Below are 23,453 nucleotides of genomic sequence, written 5' to 3' on the forward strand. Positions count from 1 at the left end.
CTTTGAGTTAATTAAAATTTAAAGCATTATGCTGAAGAGTGTTAGTGCCTTTAGAAAACCACAACACTATAAAACCAACCCATTGACCAACATAATAGAGCAGAAGAGGACCATGAAGGTTCATACAGCAGGAAATTTATTCCAGCAAACTGATTCACACCTGCTACCAGCTGCAAATAGGCTTACTGACAATCCCAGCCATACAATTTTCACAAACAGGAGAGCCAATAATCTGTTATTTAAAGTAATTGGAATGCATTACATGGTATCTATTCTTTGTCAGTCAATCACCCCTACAAAGGACATAATTCTCCTTCCTTATAAACTGAAAATAGTCACAGGCCTTGACTCCATTTAAGATTTAAGTTTAATTCCTCTTTATTGTTTTCGTACTGATGTAGATCTTACTAATATAAGAAAGAGCTAGCTGTCCATCAACAGCTTTTACCATTCTGCTACTTAAACTGGTTCTAAGCAGGATTTGAGTAATTAGCAGTGTGTTGCCAGTTGTCTACCTCGCCATTCACACGATCACTACCTCCAGTTCTAGAGCAAAAATCCAGAATAGATACCATCCTTCTGACAGTAGTGGGAAGGGAACATGCTAGTATTAGATTAGACATTGGTAAGTTATTATTCTCTTAGCATCATATTCAAATTATAATAGAATTTTTTAAAATGCAGGTTCTGTTTTTTCTAGATGTCATGTATATAAAATGTCATTATGTTTTAGGATTTAATGTCCTAGTAATTCAGGCTGAAGTTGAATAACATGGTAGACACAAGCAGCAATAAGCTTGGTTTCTTCTGAACATATTTTTGCTTTCAGGAAGCTATTTAGATTTTCCTAAAATGTTCTTATATTTATTTTATTCTTACATGATATGGTAATGAGTTTGCACTGTGATTTGAACTCTATTACTCTACTCCATTACAGTCTGTTTTTCTCCCACTTTCCTGAGATACACACAGAGCAAAAGAGCAGGACTTAGTTTTCCACTAGTTTAAAAACAACCAGACCTTAAACAATATAAATTATTTATCAAAAGTATTCTTTCCACCCAGAATTTCTCCTTTGTGGTGCAGCTAGGAATGCAATAGATAGTAGCTGAGCTCCCACAGCACTTTTCAATCCACTCAGGAGAAGATAACTTGCTATATTTCAGATAGTGCACTGGCAGAGCGGAAATACAATACAAGGTTACATGATCAATAAAGACAGGCAAGACTTTCACTCAATGACTTGACATCAGATACCTCTTAGGCCTCTAATAATATCCCATTATACTAATATAGTCCTGTATTATCTTTTATGAAAGTTATATGAAGTTCTTACAAAGTTGATATGAAATTTAATTTTTTTTTTAAAAAGTTACTGTCACTAGTGATCTTCTTTTCAGCCATACAAAAAAAAATCAAAACCATTTGCTATTAAATCCATCAAATACTATTTTAAAAAATACAATATAATCCCAAACACAAGATAGTTTCTTTAGGCCTGCAAGAGACATTTTTTTCTTTTATACTTTAATGTATGCTTTTATAAAACACATAATTCCCTGTTACATGGTGTCATAGTTCAGCCCCACTCAGGACCAAGCCACGCACCTCTTCTTCACTCCCTCCACCCTTCGAGGGAACAGGGAGAGATAATGTAACAAAATTCCTTCCCGGGCTTTATTTAATTTCACTTATCTTCCCTCCTTCCCTCCTTCCTCCTTCCCCACCCCTCCAAGTGGCACAGCGGGGAATAGGGAATGGGGGCTGTGGTCAGTTCATCACACCTTGTTTCTGACGCCTCTTCCTCCTCAGGGGAAGAACTCCTCACATTCCTCCCCTGCTCCAGCGTGGGGTCCCTCCCACGGGCCACAGTCCTTCACCAACTGCTCTGGCGTGGGTCATTTTTCCGTGGGGTGCAGTCCCTCCAGAACAGGTGCCCCAGCACGGGGCCTCCACGAGCCACAGCCTCCTTCAGGCATCCGCCTGCCCCTGCGTGGGGTCCTCCATGGGCTGCAGGTGGATCTCTGCTCCTCCATGGACCTCCATGGGCTGCAGGGGGACAACCTGCTCCACCATGGTCATCACCACAGGCTGCAGGGGAATCTTGGCCAGGAGCCGCATTACTGCTCCCCCTCCTTCTTCACTGACCTCGGTGTCTGCAGCTGTTCCTCTCACAAGAAATTCTCCACAATCAGTTCAGGCAGACGCCTCTCAGGATCTCTTCACATCTCATCTCCTCTTTTCACTTCTCTCGGCCAGGCTGAGTCGGGCCCAGTCAGCGGCCCGACGGGAGGCCAGAGGGTGAGGCCTGCAAGGCCCACAAGACTCGCGCCTCCCCCTCTCTGACCCCGCTCAGCTTCTTCACATCTTTTTTTTTAACTATTTTCCCCTTCTTGAATACATTATTGCAGAGACTTATCAGAGAACACTCTGTCACCAATTGGCTTGGCCCTGGCCAGCAGCGGGTCTGCCCTAGGCCCAGCTGAGTCCACCGGACAAAGGGGAAACTTCTAGAAACTTCTCGCAGAAGCACCCCCTCACTAAACAAAACCAACACACATGGCATCAGTTTATCTACACAGAAAAGGGTTAAGGGAACGCTTATGGGACATACAAATGACAGTAAGAGAACAGAGACAGGAAGATAGAGAAATCACTAACTCTATGTCTAAATACAAAATCTTGGAAAAAATGAAGGGTCCATTTACAACTGCAGCTATGCAAGGCCTGTATTTCGGCCTGTGACAGGGCCACAGTCATCTTTGTGTACTGCAAATGAAGACAGTAACTTCATTTTGTATATTTCATATACTCTCCATAGATAAAAAGAATAGTGAAAGTATAGTGAAATATATAGCACAATACAGGGCTCTGAGATAAAGTCATAGTCAGATAGACTCAAATACTACAAAGTCCAACATTAAATCCAAGCAGTGAACATGAGCTCCCAGAACAAAGTGATTTTTTAGAAAAGTAAAAGAAAAGAACAAGGAACACAGATACACCACCTGCAGTAAAACAGGTAACAGAAACTTAACAAAATACTCTCAACATGCTCCACAGATTACAATCTGCTACATAGATTACTTTCTCAGAAAGTAGCCTCTATTTTGTAATCAGAGTACAACTCTACCATGACTCAGTAGCAAAATCTCCAGGCAAATAATCAAAGGCTCAAGAGCCTTGTCCAAACAAGTGATGCGTATCTCCTGCAGATCAGCAATGCGCGAAGCACTGAAGGAGCCTTAACTCCAACGTGAGAGTTCACTCTTACCCAAGTCAGTTGGATTGAATCTACACTTGCTGTGAAGAACAGCAAATATATCTGTGACCTTCTGGGTCTGAGCTCTTGCTAAGAGACACAACTTGCTGGGAAGGAATATAAAATTGTGATAGCAAAAGCATCACAACACTTTGTAAGATGTAAAGATAAATCTGCTTCAATTCTGATTTAACTTTTCCTCAACAATATTTATATATAAAATAGCACTGAATATTTACATAATGCTGTCCAACTTAAACTCCCTGCTATTACAAGACTTAGTCAAAATAAACTGCTTTCAGTGCTAGGTGAGAATATGTTGCACAACCAGAGACATTAGAGGAAATTCTATTAATGAAAAATCCCCTCTGTCTAGAATAGTTATGCAAATTGTAAAGATTAAAAAGACCCCATAAAAGAAATGGCAGTAAGCACGTATTCTGCAGTAGAGGGGTGAAGGAATATATCTGCTTTTATTGGAAAAGTGCCTGGAAAATTGATGCCTACCAATCAGGGGTTTTCATCAGATAGCAAATACTGCCTTGGCCCATGACACATAAATGGAACCTCAACAAAAGAGGATGGTGAGAAGTAGAGAGACAAAATTCTGATGAGAGTTGTCTCAAGCCTTATTTGGATGCTACTCTTTGCCCTCAAAGAGATCCCTCAAGATGGTATCTTCCTTTCTGATCTCCTTAGGGTACTCAGCACTTGTAGCTTCCACTGCTGTTTGTTCTGGAATTTAATTATTGAATAAACTGGAAATAATATTCAGAGTACTCATCAATGTCTTTGTATGAAAGATTGTAGCGAGGACGGCAGCCATTACTACCAAAACAAGTATTTTTCTGAAATTTGCTTCAGATAAGGATGAATGTACTACCTTGATGATGTTTTATTATCAAAAAGTGATGAATATTCTGTACCTATAGCATTTTTTTTTCTCTTTACATAGAAAAATCTTTACGGCCTGAGACATTTTTTGCTGTGTACCATGTGGTTTTGACACTGGCACACTCGGACAACTAGATGTGGCAGGAACAAGTGAAATATTATGAGAATACACAATTCTCAGTCAGTTACATACCTAGATAAACTCTACTGCCTAGATCAATATGGTTAATGAAATATCTCAGAAATAGTCTGAGTCCACAAAAGATGTGTCCGAGCAAAATAACTTGCTGTGGTTTAAGAATAAAACACGTACAAAGTTCACATTTAGGATAGCATTGTTAAAACTATCCTAGCCAGATTTCTGAGCCTTTTACCTTTTCTGAAATCCAACAGTGTGTCCAGAATCCGCCTCTATCCATCTTTCAAAGAAGCACCTATGGGACGTGATTTTACGTCCTTTAAAGTGTATCTTGGGAGGATCAATGATGAATTACACCGTTCCTTTATTACAGTGCCATGTAAAATATTTATGTGTGCCTGTGCTTAATTATTCAATGTTATCACAATGTGTAAATTTTTATTTCAATAATAGTATTTTAAAGTTCCAAATTCTGTGAATTATAAAACAAAAACATCAGAAAAGTGTTTGAAATACTGACACAATAATATCCTTAGAATGCAAAAGGGCATTGTTTCTAAGTGTTCAGTTATTATCAAAATAAATCAGTGTTAGTAGACAGAGCTATTTATTTTAAATGCAAATCGTCTGAATTCTTTGGTAAATTTTCATAATATACTTTATCATTAATGCAATGAAATCCCATTTCAGCTTAGCAATCTCTTAATTTACAAGCCCAAGGATAACACATTACCCTATGTAGTAACTTGTTAATAATTATTTTTATTTTATATTCTGATTTTAATTTAAATTTTAATTTTTAAAAACTTAAGTTTTTTCAGCTCTAATAAGCTAAAACATGTAACAGTTAATTTTATAATCTGAATTATTTTTTATGTCTTCCACTTTTTAGCTACAGTTTCCCTCTCATTTCTGGGAAATGGTTTAGAATGAGAAATACTACTGTGAAAATTTTAAAGTTAACGTATATAGCAAGGAAGGATAGTGCCCTTCAGAAGCTTTGGTAGAAGCACAAGGTATATGAGCAACCTCACGCTGTTCAGCAAACGTAACTGTTATTGGATAATGGTTGCCTTTGCAATACTCCACTGTAAGGATGCCTGCAGTGCTATTGTCAGTGCTAATTAATGTTAGTGTCAATGCCATCTCTGTTTTAAAAAAGAAAAATAAAGGAAAAAGAACAAGCAGAAGGCATCACAAAAATCTGTCAGTCAAGAAGATCATTTCAAGGTATTTCATCCTCTTTGGCTGCACGGCATATTATAGTAGCCACTCACATATTCATGCTTGTTATAAAAGTAGTAAAGAACAACTTAACAGAGAGTGTTTTTTACTAATTGTTAAAGAACACCTGACATACAGAGACGTCTCACTGTCCATCACAATGAAATTACTGCTCTAGCTGGAGGCTGTTTAGAAGCTTAAATTTGTATAAAGGCAGTCAAAGACATTTCTTTGTCACCAAAGTCACCTGAATTTCAAGTCCATTTCTTTCCAAGGTGTGAAAGCGTTAGAGCCTTTCAAAGAAATATTTGACAGGATCTGTTCAGAATTATTAAAATAATTTATTTCATACCTTAGGCTTAGCATGGCTGTCAATCTCCAAAACAATATTAGCCATTTTCTTTGTATTTATTTTATGGACCTTGCTTTTCTGCCTTACATTGAGGATTCTGTTAGTGTCGTATTGCTAGTCCAGCTTGCAACATCTGCTTGCCATTTTGTTTTTTCTTTCCTTGAATAATAGCATTCATGCCTCCCCTACATTTCCTGTCTCATTCTTGGTCTAAATTTTTTCTTTCTTGTTTCTGTATGCTTTTATTTCTTAACAGACCTCACCAATCCTCCTTGTAGCATCTCCACACTCACTCATATATCCCTGCATGAAGCAATAGCCTTTAGCAACTAGTCAAAGATCAACTAAAAAAAAACAATTGTTCAGTGTTAATTGTACTTTTGAAAATTTAATTTCTGTGGATTTTCTGTTGCTGAGGAAAATAGTGAGATTACATCAACATAAATGCCTGTGAAAAAAATTTAGTCACTAGGCATAAGGCAGAGCAACATTCAAAGTCAATGAACCATGGAAGTCTCAGCAGCTATTTATAGTATCCCCTACTTAGAATTTATGTAAGGATTTTCCCTGGAGCCTTCACAGTCCTATGGTTTTCAACATCAAGCAAAATAATTATAGATTACTCTTACCCGATAACCTCTCCAGAAGGACTGAATTACCATGCTTGCTGCTTCTTCTGATAGAAGGAGAGATAGAGGAATTGGTGGCCTAGGACTTAAAAAAAAATAAATGTTTTGTAAACAGACGGCCTATTAGTGTAAAATACTTTATTTCCTAACAGTAGATAAAAAAAAAGACAAATAACAATTATTAAATACATACAACGTAAACATATTTTACAATAAGTTACATTATGATTTCACTTAAAATTAAAATGTACAGAAAAAGTAATTATTATCATATCTGCATAAGCATACAAGTTCCTAAAATGCTGAAATTTTTACTTTTGATAGCAAATATACATTGTTTAGTGATAAAAGAAAGTAATACATATGTGAAGTCAACAATTTTCAGCCAAAGTGTACAGTAATTTGAAAGCATGTTTTGTGATTCTGTTGCTACCAATTTTAATGGGAAATATTCTAAAGTATAATTACAATTCAGTCATCACTAACAAAAACTCAAATCACTACATCAAGGCTTGCTTCCTAAAAGCCATTTTCTATGAATGTTGTTTTATTTCTCACACACAATGATCAGAAAGGATCCATTGAAAAAGACAAGACAAAATTCATTTATATAGTTTCTTTTACAATAAATGTAATTAAAGCTAATGAATTATAGGGCAATAATGTTGCAACTCATTATAGATTAGTTACAAACAGTAGACTCGGCACAGTGTTAGAATGGCCGTTAAGAGCCACTCTGCCTGCACGGGACGCAGATTGAACACAGCTTTGACTTGGAAGACCACAACATTATGAATTTGGACACAGCAGTCACCTACAGATGCATGCAACCCACACAGGAACATTATTTATAGTATTTACACTATAAAGACACATATACTGCAAAGACCATCAATGAACAAGCTATTTACACAGTCTTACATTTTCTGGCTAAAACATTACTTCTGCCATTTCTTTTAGAAATTTATTTTAAAGTACATTACAGCTAAAGCTAGGAGGCTTGACAGCTTACATTTTCCTTTCATTTTAATTTCATTCATATTAGTCTCTGCCCTAGTAAGCTTCCTGTGCTCTCTGACGTCTTTCTCTTAGGGCTTGTCTTCACTGAAGGAGCATTTCAACTCAGAGCACAATCTTAACTGTTATCTAATGCTACGCTGACTACACCGTCTCAGTCTGTGCGCTCAGCTAAATTGGTCTCATCATCGTGTCAGCTGGGTTTTGGCCTACATTTATTTTAATGTGAAAGAAAACCTTGGTCTGTTTGGAAGAGTAGAAATAAAACAAAAAATAAAAAGAAGTCTCTCCATAAAGCTAAGCAGTTTTAGCTCTGCAAACATTAATTAGCATTTCTACTGCTCAAGGGAAATCGTAAGAGCTGGACAAGCAAGGCTTCCTGAGCTAACTGCTTCTTATAATCAGACTTAAAAATATGAAGTTAGACTCTGCTGGTTTAGCTGATAGGCTTTCATCCTCTGTTCTATTTTTGGTCTTTTTGAAAACCAAAACCTGAAGTGGGAAAGACCTACATATTTTACAGCAGTTATATCAAAGACATTGAACTTTCTCTAAGAATGAGTGGATCTCTAAAGAACAAATTGAGATTTCTCCTAGGCTGCAAGGCTGACTCTAGCATTCATTTGCTTTCATCTTCAAATTACGAAAATGGCTAGTTTATAATCCGACACCAAATGTGAGAAACCAATATAAAAATCAAGCAAGAACAGGACATAATTTTCAGTATGACAGTCACTGGCAAGTATCAATCATTTCAATAGGGCAGCTTCAAAGAACAGAAGTCATGCCAAGTCCAATTTTGTATGAGAGAATATACACAATTGGCTTCAGGTCAAATAAAAATAGAATCCGAGCAGAGGCAATCAGCCCTCAGCAGTGAACTAGGAAAAGAGGCAATATGTCATTTGTGGCAGAAGACAGCTGTATGCCTCCAAGAAGATTAAAATTGACAGCAAAATGCACACTAACTATATTCTGCTTATTTAGTCTTTGATTATGCACAATCTTGAAATTCCACACATTAAACATTGATATCTATTTTGATATATGTATCAGATATATTGTTTAACACAAGTTGCACCTGTAAAAGAGCATCAGTAAAATGATTTTTCTGAAGTATTGTATTTTATCAAACCCAAATAAAACAGATGCTGACCAGAGGAAAATTAAATTCCAGAATGACGTCTCTTCTTTCTGAGCAAACTTGTACAGATCCTGATTACATGAGATACTTACTAATTATATTACATTATGCAGGTGGAATTTGGCACCCAGAAGATAAATTTTCAGTATTTCTTATTCCTACTCAGAGAATACAGAAATACTGCAGCAGCACCTGCCTTAATTAAGTACTTTTTCTTAAATGCCTATTCAGAGTTGCAAAAGTATGCAACAATGAAAATTTATTGTTTTGATTCAAAATAAACGTCTCAAGAGTCTCTGCTTATACATGCTATTAAGATCATTTACCAAAATAAGCAGGAAAAAGACTGTTCATTAGCAATCAGACACTGAAGTACTGATTTATCTGATTTAAAACTAATTAGATATATTAGACTCATAGAATCATTAAAGTTGCAAAGACCTCTAAGATCATCAGGTCCAACCACCAACGCAACACCACCATGCCTGCTAAACCATGACCTGAAGCGCCATGTCTACACGTTTTTTGAACACCTCCAGGGACGGTGACTCCACCACTTCCCTGGGCAGCCTGCTTGACCACTTTCAGTAAATAAATTTTTCCTAATATCCAGTCTAAATTAATCACATATTATGCTATCACTGTAAGAGCCTCACGGGTTTGCAGGGAAATATTTCCACAGTCACTTGACAAAAATACCCTTGAACATTTTCACAGGTCAAACTGAGTGTGAACTGAGACCTTTCTTTGTAACATTTGTAAGTATTAATACAACTATTCAATAGTCAGAAATAAATTACTAACTACTGGTTTTCTTTTGCAGTAATCTAAGTGCATTAGAATAAAAGTATTCAGAGAAAAAAGTCCTTAAAATGTATAAGAAAACATTTTTGTGTATTGTACAGAGGGTATATTTTTGAAGGATTGTGAATGTGGGAATAACCAAATTTAATCTTCTAAAGAAAGGAAGGGCAAACGAGTAGACATTTTAAGCGTGACTCCTGCTAACTGTTTGAACTCTTTCTCTATCACCTTCTCCAAATAAAAGCTCCTTGATACTGTCAATAGCTAAATTAAGAACAAAAAAAAATGTATTTTGACCCCTTTTGCCGCCCTCCATTCTCTGCATCTTCCACTGCTTTACTGGGCTTTTGAAGATTTTTCTACTTTGATTATCCTGAAATATAAAGGCTATAGGTTGTGAGCAAAAAAAAAATATTTCAACTTTAAATTTCCTGTTTCATTTCTGCCACAATTCTAACAACAAAGAAAACACCACACACACAAAAAGATGCAAAATATTACAGTATAATAAAACTATAAAAACACACTCGTAAGTATTATCAAAGTGGTCATAGTGATAATATGCATACAATTGTTAACACATGCAAACTGTTTATATACTTATTTACCTATTTATAATGAAGAAAAGACATGGTAAAAAGAAAAGATAGTGCAGAACTAACATGAGAAAGTTGGTAAGCGGGGAGGCAGAGTCATATAGTGGACAGGAGAATGAGGCAGAACAGGTGAATTGTAACAAGAATGCGAGACGAATTAGAGGAACCCCAACAAGAAGTCGTAGTAGTGAGAATATGCCAAAACAATAGCGAAGCAAGAATCTTTTGTCTTAAGTTCTGTCTGAAAATTATAGTGGCTTTCTTTCCTCTTAATATGCTTTCTACTTAGGGAGGACTTATCCATTTCAATGATAAAACTTAGTCCTCCTCCTGTGCTTGCATATTTGCTACGTATTTTGCAAGTCACAATGTGTTCCCTCAGTTTTCTCTTTTGTAGGACCAATATTTATGTATTTTTGTCTGTAGGAGTGTTTGTGGTCCTGGATTGAAGCAGACCAAACACAGACCTGTTCCGAAGTCCACTCATATCAACAGGGAATTTCCATCTATGTTTGTGTACTTTAGATCAGACCTCATATCCCGTAAACATGAAAAACTAACAGCAGCAAAAATAATCTCTAACTGTTATTACAATTAAATGTGCTGCTCATCATATTCTCCCTCTAAAAAATTTAAAGCTCACGTTATTAAAGAAAATGAAAGAAAAAACATAATGCAGATGGAATATACTCTAAATATGGCTGGTTTGAGACAAACCAGTGAAATATAGCAGTGTGCAGAAACCAAAGCCTGTAGAAACTGGGCACATTATGGAAAGAAAGAAATCAGTCACTCGTGCAAAATTACGCCTATTGGCCATCTGAGAACTGACAATGAAGTCAACTGTAAAGGCAGCTGAGACCAGCAGACTTCACCTAATTAAAATATAGAGGGGGAGGGAGGAAAAAAAAAATTTAAAAATAATCAATGTATACATAAGCATATATAGCTATTTGGCAAAAAGCCACTCCTTCAGATGCAGTCATTTATAGATATATATTTTTATCTTAGCTGTCCACTTCATTAAAGCCATAATAAATTTATTTTCTCTGTATCTGCACATTTGTTTTGGTACATACAGATTAAACCAGGAAATATGTCCTGAACTGAGCAGCAAGTAAATACCTCTACATAGAAAAGGCATATAAATAAATCCTTGTGAATTAATGTTTGTTTATAAAATACACCTTCAGTTCCTGTAACCCCTGTAAAACATACATACAAAGACTGATCTTCAACAGCCAGGAAAACACTTATGTTTATTCCTAACCTAGATCGATATACCATTCTCTTTCACCGAATGTAAGGGCTGAAGGTGAACTTGAACAATGCTGTCATGTTATTAAATTCACGTGACAGCAGATGAGTGGAACTTTTTTAATCTTTTTCTTCATATTTCTTTTATTAATATGCTACAGAAGGTTGGGTGATGATACTCCCATGATACTCAGAATAAAGACTCAGCCTATCTGTGCCAGAAAAGTAAAATTTAAGGAGCTCAGAGCATAAACACAGATCACAATCTTCCCCTGTCCCTGATTCAGTACACAGAGCTTGGTTGCTTGCAATTGAGCTTCACTGCTATTCAACCAGAAACACCACTGGAAAATGCTGACAAAAGGCAACTGTGGTGCTCATTAGCATACTTACAGGAGTACAAAACATTCAAGGTTCTAATTCTATTGACTTTACTTGGCTATATCGGCAGTCTCAAATGTACAAATTGGGACATCAGTATGTATCTCAGCAAGCTTCCAAAAACTTTTGTTAGTTTCTTGTTAAAACTACAGTTTCCTGTCCTCTGAAAGGTGCAGCTGCCCTTTGAGGCAACAGAAATGTTCCGTGGACGTGAAATGTAGATTACCAGTCAGTGCTGAGGCTGCTCCTTCTATTGCTTTTGAAATCTGCTTCAGGAATCAAGGATGCCCAAGGGATACAATATTTTGTCAGTGCTACTGGTAATATACAGAACCCAGTGGAAGCCAAAGTAACCACACTGAGGCTTTTATTTACTGATGTCATAGCAATTACTATAAACACTAAAGAAGCTGGAAATTAATTCAGATTTTACAAGCTCCTTCACCTGCAGTAACCAGCTTTTGAAGGTACAATGTTTGCATTTAAAATTCTGGAAACCAATGCAGCATTTGGGTCTCCTTATAAAGGAAAAGTAGGCTGCAAGATCTCATTTAGAAACACATCATACAGAGAGTGAGGCTCGTAAGACTGTGGCTTTGAGCTTCAAAGGAAAAACTGGAGGCACTGGAGGATAGCCAAAAAAGCCATACTCAAGTATGGAATATATTTAAAAAGCTGGATCTCTGATAGAACAAAAAATTATCCCTCTGAGGCTTTGGGTTTTTTGGTTGTTTTTTTTTTTTATTTTTTTTTAAGCACGAAGACCACTTTGCACTGATAAACCCTATTTTAACACACTACAGAAATGTATTTCTATTTAACAGACTTTTTCAGAATGCTTTCCAAATTTAGACAAGTAACTGAAAAAGCAACACAAGAGTTTATCCCTCAAATTTGCAGAAACGCTTTTTCCTTCTTTTTCTTTATTATACCATCTAAACAGTTGGGATAAGGATGTTTCCCATCAAAATCTGACCAGCACTTTTTAGCATATTGTCTCTAACATTCCAAAATCCTGCTAAAAAATAAAAACTCCTTTACAAATAAAAATGGAAATGACAATAAAAAGCATAAAATCAATTACATGTTAAATGTGATATCTGGAAGGATATAATAATAAACTTTTTGTGACATATCCAGAAGGACAAAATAAAAAATTCTCTCATTTTTATTCTTATTTAATATTGCAATATTTTGCTTACTTCATAAGCAATATTTGTTAAGAAATTTGTAATTTTAAGATAAGTTCACAAAAAGTTGGATTTTAATAATAATTTTAATAGTTATTACTTTTAAAGGCCTACTTGTTTAGAGGATTTAAGATCAAGCGTGTATCAATTTAAGTAGGACTCTGACACTTCAGTGTCCTTGCGGAGCCGTCACTACGTTATTTAGGAGCACAAGTACTAACAGAAGCTATGAGTCATTCAGGCTGTGATTCCACTGTGTATTTCTCTTCTTGGCAAGGCTGACTTAAGCAGTTCCTGCCACCACCTCTATATCTTAGCAGCTCATTTGTTCTCTTCACCTTGCCCTGAGCCCTTCATTTTAATCCTTCATTTGTGCCAGCACAAAGGTTTGTCAGGCTCCCAGGCAGACAAGATTGGAGAAATTATCTGTATTTTAAATGGCCATGCATACCCTCCTCACACATTTTGGCAGAAAGATTTCTAACTCCGAGTAGTTCCCTGATCAGAACAGCCAAGCATCCTGCCAAACAGGCAGGGTGATATTAGGTTGCCTACAAGCAGGCTGGGGTGAAGAACAGGAGAGAACAGGGAACCATTTAGGTCAGTTTTACTTCCAAGAGAAACGTTTGTAAAACTGTGATCTTAGGCATTTATCTTAAGTTATGTTCCTGCACAACTCTGACCACATGACTACCTCTAAGATAGTCAAAGTTAACTGTTCATGCCACAAACACCAGATTGTCTCCAAAGACCTGTGAATGTCAAGGAGCTTTCCTCTTGCTGGATCAATGGCTGAAGCGTTCTAAGTTTCATATGACAAGAGCTCAAGAAAGCTCAATTTCTACTTACATAGTGTAATGAAGTAAACATAGCTACAAAGATATTCATCTCCAAGTTTGCACCAATCACCAACCTAGCCACCAATTAAGTTTTCAAACTGAAAATTTTCTTTAAAATCTGATCTCTGTAATTTTCTTATTCTCTCACTGTGGACTATTACCTTACTTTTCTTCTTTTCTTATACAACAGCTAAATTTTAAAATAAAATGCAGTCTCAAAGACAATAACATTTCTTTCAAAACTATTGTGTAGCTTTGTTCTACAGGAATAATGATGAATATACAACTGAGGCTGCCAAAGCAAGTGTTCGTTTCTCAGATGCAAAGTCATAAATGTCTGCAGAAATCCATCCTGACAGCAAGGATTATTACAGGTATTTTAAAAACAGCTGCTTACAGTTAGAGGAAGAATTTCTACACTGTATATCCTCAAAGATTTCCATAGCAGGAAGCAGCATTGAAAACACTGCTTTGCTCCTTAGTTCAAAGATATTTGTAATACTACCACACTATTCAAATGCCCCACATTCTACAATTAAGATGTTTAGGAATGCTAAACTAATTTCTCTGTGAACAATTCTGATACAAAAGACCTTGTAACTAATACACTACCACGTCAGAAAGCATCACATAGTTATTTCTTGTACGCAGTAAAGACCATTTAAAGGATACAATTGTAACACATCAAAGCTCTATTACTTTTTTGGAATAGCAAGGGAAAAAGAATAAAAGGAGAAAAGGTTACTCTGAGTACTGCAATAACTTACTGGGCCGTTAGCCAGTCGATAACAAAAGGAATGGAAAAGAATTCTGTGAATGGCTCATCTTTCCTCTTTGGATTCTTGCTGATAACAACAACAACAAAAAAGAAAACAACTCGTATTAATTTAAATTTCAGCTATTCTACTTGCAAATTAATTACTTTGAACCATTGAGCATAATTAATAGTAAAAGCTAAGATTAACTTACTTGTATAACCATTCAGTTAGGAAATCACAGGCAATAAATGTGGTCCTTTTTCTCTAAAGATAGAAGATTGTTTCAAATTACTTATTATCTTTGGATTTGTCACATGTTTTTACTACTGGAAAGGAAGAGAAGCTAAATCGACTGCTTTTATTAAATAAAATACACAGTGCATTACTCTGTCTACTTTGATATTGCTACTGCCAACAGTCAGTGGCTCAGCCAAAATTTTAGAAATGTTGTGGAATGCTTTCAAGTCAAGTCAAAAAATGAGTGAGAAAATTCTACACATACTATCTTGATATTTGCTGCAGAACAGCTATAACAAATATCTCAGAACGGTGTTCTTTTTAAGTCACAGTCTCTTTGCAAAGAAATTAACAGAACTCATACATGAAAATACTTTGTAAATCACTTACCATTTTGTTCAAAGTTCTATTATCATACTGAAAATACTTCATTGCTTCCAAGGCACAGAAGGAACATTGATGGAATATTGTTTCCTCCTACATGGAACCAGCTTGAAGTTGCTACGAGTACTTAAGACACACACAGAGCAGAGTATTGTATGGCTACTCGGACAAAATCATATATTGGGTAGTCCAGAAAGGAAGGCAGAAACAAGGCATATGTATGTCCACAACCACAGATACCATGGACATTACAGAGAACCGGGTAAAAAGTTCAAAACCCGGAGCTTCGGAGCAAAACATTTGTACTCTTTGCTCCCAGTTCTAAAACTTCCTCACCACCAAAGAATTTTTCAAAATGCTTTGCCGCGGGTTATCCTTAGTGACTCATGCAGACAGTACCTGTTTAGCTGGACAGCATTGCATGCTGTAAAATACATTCTGAGTTCAAAATTGAAAGCATGAATTTTGATCGATACAGAATTGATTCGGGTCTTCCTTTTCTTAGAGATTTCCTTTCCACATTCCATCTTTACAGACTGACTGTACAAATGAGTACAGGTGCTTATTCTGCTTATCCCAAACCCGAGTAACCATGATGTGGAGAATGTAACGTAGACTTCTGACTGGCATAAGAGAAGAGCTTGATGAGAATCTTCAGAATCCCTCTTACACGAGATGTCTTAGGGATGTACACAGCCAGAGAGTGAACACTAAAAGACATTGAGCCCCTGCAGAACAGAGACACTGAGTGTTTTATCAAAATACCAGCCATTTAGCTAAGAGAAGCCTAGTTTCCATCCAGAAGGCAATACTTACCTTGTCAAATGGGAGATTCAACTGCAATTATTACTTTTTAGGAAAACAATTCACACTGGTCAAACACATTTGTGAAACTGCTACATGTCATGAAAGAGGCTGGAGTCTTGATTATAATGTAAGTAATGAAGGTACTACTACCACTTGCTAAGAAAAATACAATAAATATGTAATTGGAAATGTAATGCATGACGAATGACTTTATTCTATGCATTATCCTCACCATTTGTTTTTCTCCCTGTGCTACAAGAATATAATGCAAAAAGGACTGGGGGATGTGAAAAGAGAGGCAGAAAAAAGTGCTCTACACTGCACAATTCTTTCAGTTTGGGGTATTAGCACATGGCATGATTTTAGGTCAGTGTACTACCTGAGCCACAGGAGAAATGGAAGAGGAACTTGATGTGAGGTGCTGGCTGCACAGTGAAGAACAGAAAAAGAGAACATCACAAAACAATTATCAGTCCTGAACCCCATGTGCCTTTATGATCTATTTGATGACAACAAAAGCTTTGGGGTTCACTCCATTAGAGTGCCTAGCTGCAAAGAAACACATCTCCTTAAGGAATTTTCACACTTGTCATGCTAATACCAGATACTGTTCTGAGAGGCCAAACATCTAAGATTGAAGAAACCAACACCTCCATTGGAGAGCTTTTTGCAGGTCATTTTAGATATTAAATCGAAAAATTCTGACTTTAACAGAATCTGAAAACAAATAGCAGATTGTGTTTGTCTTTGTACAGCTATTCTCAATCACAGTATGAAACTGGGTCCCATTACTTAGTGAATTGTTTCAGAGACTAAACTCTATACTTTGACAACAAAATTCAATTTAATCTAGCAGTTGTAATTTAATCTTTTTTAAGTAAATTGCTTTTCCTTTGCAAGAGGAAAAAATGATCAGAACAGAGCTGGCAAAACAGTAATCACCGAAGGAATTAAATTCACCTTTCTTTATCCTTGTTAGATCTAGTGAGCTTATCAGGGAGGAATTTGGCCAAGCTGAATATTTTTTTATTTTGTTATTTTTTTGCCAGGAAACAGTTCACTTTGCTAGTGAATTAAATCATTAGTTGCACAGCAGTCAACATTTATAGAAGGGAAAAAATGACATAAATTGACCTGCCTTTGACACATTCCTCCTATGCCTCATGAATCAGGATAAACACAGGAAATATCTGCACAATGTGCATTGTTAACCCGCAGATGTGTTTATAAACTATTTATATTCAGAAGTCATTTTCCATTTTTCAGCTTAAATATTATGTGCTTGGTAATAATAATGCAAAAAATACTGGTGTTCAGAAGATGGCAAAGTCATTAGGAAACCTTCTCCCATTCACTTTCCCTGATCTATCGTACTTTTAAAGATACAATTTTCCATTACAGAGTCTGATACAGCATCCTCTTTCTGTGAGTGCTAACCCAAAAGAAAAATCAGAGTTATGCTAATAAAAACAATTTAACAATGTTAAGTTTAAATGCTGAAAAATTAATGCATTAGTGAGTTCTCATGAGAAAAGGTTTAAGAAAATAGTCTTTCCCCTGGAGACATCTGACAGCAGATAGGTTAAAACACAGGAGAACTTATGGTAGGGGAAAAAAATCAGCAAGGGAATACACTGGGCAATCTAATAGGTTTCTTTCATCTCTAATTTAAAAATGAAGCTTTGGTAGACTGTTCTCATACTTACGTCAGTTTGAAGTCTGCAAATATGTCTAGCAGCTGGTGGTTTTTCTAGGTTTTTGCCTTTCAGACTTTTCATATGCACTACAGTATGCAAGACAGCCTATTTTAAATGAAATGTTTGTTATGTTTTTATATCACCTTCCAAATAATATATTGCAGATTTCTTTCCTATACAAATGACTACTTTCAGCATAACTATTTCCCTTTCCTGACTTTCCCATCTGATTCTACAGTTCTTCCTTTCCAGACATGGATGCGTCTTTTCTGATCTCTTCCTTGAATTCCTCTGTTGGTCCCATGATCTGATCTCCCTTAACCACAATTTTCAATTGCTAAACAATTCTCCTACTTAATTTTTCTTTCTCTTCTCATTCATCTTAATTTCCATTCAGAACATGAAAATCTTTAGTCCACCTCATCAAAAGCACACTCTTCATTCCCCCTCGCAATTGCCTCTCTCTTCTCCCAGGCTCATTCAACGTTGACTGTAGTCAGTTCGATTATTCTTCCCTTTCTTCCAATGCTTCTTCCATTTATCTTCCACAAGTTTATACTATACAGCTGCCCTTTACAGGCTTTAATGACTCATGTCTAGCCAAAAAAATCAAACCCAGTACTTTGTTCTCATCCTTCACAATTTCAGTTAGCTTTATCACAATTAATCACGTTCCTCTCATGTTCTCTTTTGAATTCCATGAATCTTTCTACACTGTGTTGTCCTCCTATTTTTTGATGCTATCTTCTGGTGTGTTTACCACAAGATCCTTTCTCCCTGTCCCTAACTTTCTCTGGGTTTCTAAGGGCTCTGGTTTTGATCCTAAAAATCAGTACCAGCTATTGCACTAACCATTTTAATATAAATTATAACATGTTGCTATAATTTTGCTCCAAATACATGTGGAACAACACATTTCTTAGAAGCAAAAGTATAATTAGAAATTACTTATTTAATTCAGACAAGGAAACAGAATGCCCAAGTACAAGCACCTGGACAGTAATGGAAAAGAGCACAAATATTCAGTTATATGGCAAGCATAAAGAGCTATTGTTTTACCAGTTATTGTTCAAAAGGAAGAAGAACTGATGTCACAGTGGAAAATTATCATCTGACATAAGCTTGCTTTCCTAAACTTCCTTCCCAATAGCAGGACATCTCTTCATATCACAAAAAAAAAAAAAAAATCACTTAGTGTCTTTTTCATAAGATATCCTCATTTTTACAAAGTTTCTATACATTAGAAAATAATTGTTTTTATTAGTTTACTATAAAGCAACACACAGAACCATACAAAATCCATTTTCAGAACAGATACTTTCTAATCCATATACCACTGAAGCTCCGCAAAATTTCTCAGATTTAAAACAGACAAAGTAACCTTAGATTTGTCCCGAGTTTGAAACCAAAATATTTCTAAGAATTCTCATATTTTTGTAGTAAGTGCTTTTTTATTGCCTTCAGAAATACATAACATCTACCAAGGGCTGTATTTTAAGCCAGCTCTAAGACATGCCTTTTTCCTGTTAAAGGATACATGCTTCCCTTAAAAAAAAAGAATCAATATAGATTTCATTAGAAGTGTGATGAATAATATATATGTTCAATCTGTTCTTGGCTAGATAATGTAAGATATCATGCCATAACAACGTGTAAATGAACCATTTTCCCATTTCATCTGTATTAATCACAGATTATAAATACATATACATACGTCTATAAATCAGTTTATAGACACACACAAATGTTGTGAAGACTGAGCAAAACTTGAAATAACTTACTGTTACTAAATGTACAGATCTGGATTTGAAATGCAACTGTGAGGTGTTCATTCAAGCATGGTAAGCTTTTTGTATTTTTTGGTGTGCCAAGCATATACAGGTCAGTAGCAAATAGCACACATGTAATTTTTACAAATTGTTGTACAACATCTACTATCATATATACACATGCCTGTAACAGGAAGTCAGTGTCAGCAGTTGGAGAGCAGGTGGATCAAGAGCTAAGATGATTAATAACCCACTAGTAACACAAAGTCCTCCTCACTTTGCTATCATTTTAACCTATAACATTTTAATCTATAACCCCAAAGCACAGACTGTATTCCTCAGATGTGTATAATGTAGAAAAAATTATATATTTCATTGTAATTTACATTAATTGTTCTTTATATTATGAGCTGCAAGTAAGAGGAGGCTCAGTTTTACATTGAAAAGTGTGAATGACAGGCAGTAGGAAAGAAATAGAAAAAAAGTACTTCCATGGTTGGAGAAAATAGCCGAAATTATCGAAGACCTCACAACTCCCAGTACCTAATCTGTTGCTGGGGGTTTGTGAATTAGGCTACGGTGATACAATGAGCCCTGTTTTGCACCAGTTCCAATGCTTTCTTCAGCATCCCCTGTATACAATGAGGAATGTCTCTCTAGATACATTTACACACACATACACTGAAAACAAATTTATAAAAACACATGTAGCAAGCAACAATTTTTAAAATGCACTTAAGCTCATTAATTCTTAAGTAAAATAAAATTAAAGTTCTCTCCATCACCCTCAAATGAGTGATGCATATTGATCTGAGAGGAAGCCTGTTTCTCTAAAAGGCACCAATATTTAGGCTAGATACAACTGCATATCTAAGGAGGATCTGTTGAGAGTCTGAGATTGTCATAATGATCCAGTGTGTGTTGTATGCAATCTGTTCTGAATTACTGGAGAAAACAACATTCAAGACCAGATCTAAAACAACTCATTATATGTTATTTCATATTATTGTGGTTGGTTTTGTTGCAAAAGATCAAATAAAGAAATATTTCCTGTGAAATGAAAGGCTGTAACTTCCTGCCAGTGATTTGAACTGAGAACTAAAAACTAACCTCAAAACACTCTTCCTTCTCTGCTCGCTGCAGAAGTTCAGCCATTCCAGGTAAGAGTACTGGAAAGATGTAATACTCTAAGTATTCTCGAGCAGAACCTGAGCAAAACAGTATAGCCTTCACTTACAGGTAATCACTTAGATTTCACAAAAAGACAAACATTAGGTATCATAAACTAAGTTTCATTTTATCAATACCATCACAGCTTGAAGTAAACAGATTGATTCAGTTCAGACACAGCCACGAATCTGTCTTCACTTCTCTTCAGCCAAGACAACATCAACCTGATTAAATTTCAAACTAAAGGTGCATCAACACAACAAACCAGTGTGCCTCAGAGATGTCAGACTTAGTTTTCAACGAGTAAACTCAGACACCTGAAGCAGTTTAGCCACAGAAATGAAAAGCAGTGTGGACTAATTTATCCTGACAGAAAGAAAAGTAAATTGGCCTGCGCTGAACTCAGTGCTGTTGCAGCTAGACCATTTTTGGTATCCATCCTCATGCCCTTTACAATCTGCAGTAACAGAGTTGGTCATAAAACTGAATGTCTAGACAGCAGAAAAAACAAAGGTTATATTTTAGTGGTGCTGTGATTTCTTTATCATTACTTCCTACTTGCCAGATCCATCAGAAATTCAAACATGACTCCATATACTCAATTTTTCCACCTTGAGAGGATTATCTGGGCTGGCATTATGTTTGACTGCACTGCCCCTACACAAGATCTACTTACCATACCTCCCACGTGCTCATGCACATTGGCATCATGGAGTTCCACGCCAAAGAAAGCAGCTGCAGTCAGCATCACCAAAACCCAGCAGTGTTATTACCCATGCTCTACATATAGCCTAATGGCTACAAGCATGCTCAACTAAAAGACTCAAGCTGTTTCCTTCTCAGCTTTTCACCACATCTCCATCTTCCCTAATGGCAGCTCTCACCATCGACACATAAACCGGGTGAAGTGGAGGAGCCTTCTGCCCCTTCTGATGAAGACAATGCACGTGGAAGACCTGAAGTTCACTGGGCCAGAGGGAACAGGGAGCATGACACTGTATGAAGCCATAAGAGCACTTCCCTCAGAAAGGTGAACAAAAAAAACCCTGTAAGGATCCTAGAGGCGCAGAGATGGCTTATTGCCTTAAGTGCTGTCCTTGATTCAAAGCCAAACTGCCTGCCATTCAGTAAGCACTCAGGTTTTGGTGTAGTCAGTAAAGATTAAGTCATAGAAGTGTTCTCTTCTGGCAACACAGCTGAAACACTGAATTTATTCTCTGCTTTATACCTTTAATTGGTTCATATACTGCCAGAAAATGTTCATAATCGGAAGGGCACTCACTATATATAAAAGCCAAGGGTAACACTGCTTCTGACTAGCAACAGGAATTCCTAATGAGCAAGAATGAACAGAAGAGAAGACAAAAAGGAGGGCTAAAATGCATAATAAAAATGCATTGCTACTTGGTAAATATTATAAAGTATGGAAATTGATTAAAAATGGAAGAATAAAACTTTAGAGCTGTTTCCATTCTAACTGGTAATCAAATGCGCAAAGATATTTTGAAAGCAGTTTTCAAACTCAATTGTCTATTTAGTCTATTGATCCTAGTTTTGCATTATTAAATTACAGGAAGAAATGCTTGCCTTTCTCCGATTTAAGTGGCTAAATAAAAAGTCACTTATTCAGAAAAGAACCAAACTCCCTTAACAGCCAGACACTGCTACTGATTTGTAATGCACTATTTGAGCTTTCTCACACTGACCAAGTAGCCAAGGTGGCTCCCTGTCCACAGACCAGAGAACTAATCATGCAAATTCCACTAAGAAATGGTGTCGTAGCTGTTAACACTTTAAATTCAACAAATGACAAACTCTTGCCAAATGCAACAAAAATAATCACAGCAGGGTTCAAGATAATATACTCCTACTTACATGCTTTTGGATCAGGTGGTCCTGGAAAGGGGGCTGCCTCGGGTATGGGTGGCAACTGTTGGACAACAGTATCAGCTGCAGGGGCTGAATAAAATTGTTCCATATGTAATAGCTGTGATGTTCCTGCTTCTAAAGGCACCTGTTCAAGATAAATGTAACTTACATAAATACTCCAGTCAGACTGTAAAACATATAGAAGCCAATACAACAGGAAAAATTCTGAAGTCAGTTTAAAAAAGATGGCATTATAATTTCTAATTTAAATATTAAATTATTTCAGTATTTTCTAAGTACTTTAAAAGAAAGAATTACATTTTTTTTTAATTTTGCAGTTTCCAGCACAATAAAAGCATCCAAACCTAAGAGAAAGTATATGGCTGCTCTTAAGAGAATATGGTGAGGTATCACAATTTAAAAAATATTTTAGCCATTATAAGAAATAGTAATTCTTTGAAAATTAAAATTAGCAACATTTTCTGCATAAGTATTTTCCCACTCAGAAACTTATATATTTGTTTCTGCATTGTTCAGAAGTCCTGATACTCACCTCTTAAAGAAAAGACCCTCCCTTCTAAACAAAGCACAAGCAGACAATCCAGAGCAGACGCAAATCCAAATCTTAAGCTTGCCCATATAGAAATAATTACGGATACCATGAAAAAAGATAGTCCACAGTTTTACGTATAGTTTTTATGAGTGCAGGAACTGCTACAGTGAGCCAGCAGAATACTCCTAACAGACACTGAGCTATACCTGTTACAGAAAGGCAGATACCTCATATTATGCCCAAGAATGCACCACCATTACTGTTTCCTGTGGAAGCATGTTATGAAAACTATGTCATCTGAACTGTTTCCCTTTAAAATTCAGTTGGATTTATGAGCTACTGAAAAGCAGGTGGTGGCATCAGGCCACTACACTTACAACACACTGCATGTCATGACCTCAGATAGACTCCTTAATATACGCAAGATTTAAAAAATGATCCCTTTGGAAATTAAAAAAAAAAGTGCCTCAACATTAAAAGG

At 36.3% G+C, this 23,453-nt stretch overlaps 2 protein-coding genes across 4 annotated transcripts in view; one reads left to right on the forward strand and one right to left on the reverse strand.

The window, feature by feature from the left end:
- Positions 1 to 18,189, forward strand: part of GPRC5B (G protein-coupled receptor class C group 5 member B) — a 52,471-nt gene extending 34,282 nt beyond the window's left edge. The window contains exons 4-5 of the mRNA XM_086760072.1: positions 13,982 to 14,102; positions 15,965 to 18,189. Of these exons, the coding sequence (XP_086616198.1) occupies positions 13,982 to 14,102; positions 15,965 to 16,074 (231 nt within the window). The 3' untranslated portion in view covers positions 16,075 to 18,189. The remainder of the gene's footprint in view (positions 1 to 13,981; positions 14,103 to 15,964) is intronic.
- Positions 1 to 23,453, reverse strand: part of IQCK (IQ motif containing K) — a 58,906-nt gene that overhangs the window by 33,437 nt on the left and 2,016 nt on the right. For all 3 annotated transcript variants that reach the window (XM_086760076.1, XM_086760074.1, XM_086760075.1), the window contains exons 3-7: positions 22,426 to 22,564; positions 20,491 to 20,588; positions 14,698 to 14,750; positions 14,496 to 14,573; positions 6,501 to 6,585 (exon numbers count right to left, since the gene is read on the reverse strand). In XM_086760076.1, coding sequence (XP_086616202.1) covers positions 6,501 to 6,585; positions 14,496 to 14,573; positions 14,698 to 14,750; positions 20,491 to 20,588; positions 22,426 to 22,528 — 417 coding nt within the window. In that variant the 5' untranslated portion in view covers positions 22,529 to 22,564. The remainder of the gene's footprint in view (positions 1 to 6,500; positions 6,586 to 14,495; positions 14,574 to 14,697; positions 14,751 to 20,490; positions 20,589 to 22,425; positions 22,565 to 23,453) is intronic.

Source organism: Chlamydotis macqueenii, chromosome 15, assembly GCF_036417535.1.
Source record: "Chlamydotis macqueenii isolate bChlMac1 chromosome 15, bChlMac1.mat, whole genome shotgun sequence".
Lineage (NCBI taxonomy): Eukaryota > Metazoa > Chordata > Aves > Otidiformes > Otididae > Chlamydotis > Chlamydotis macqueenii.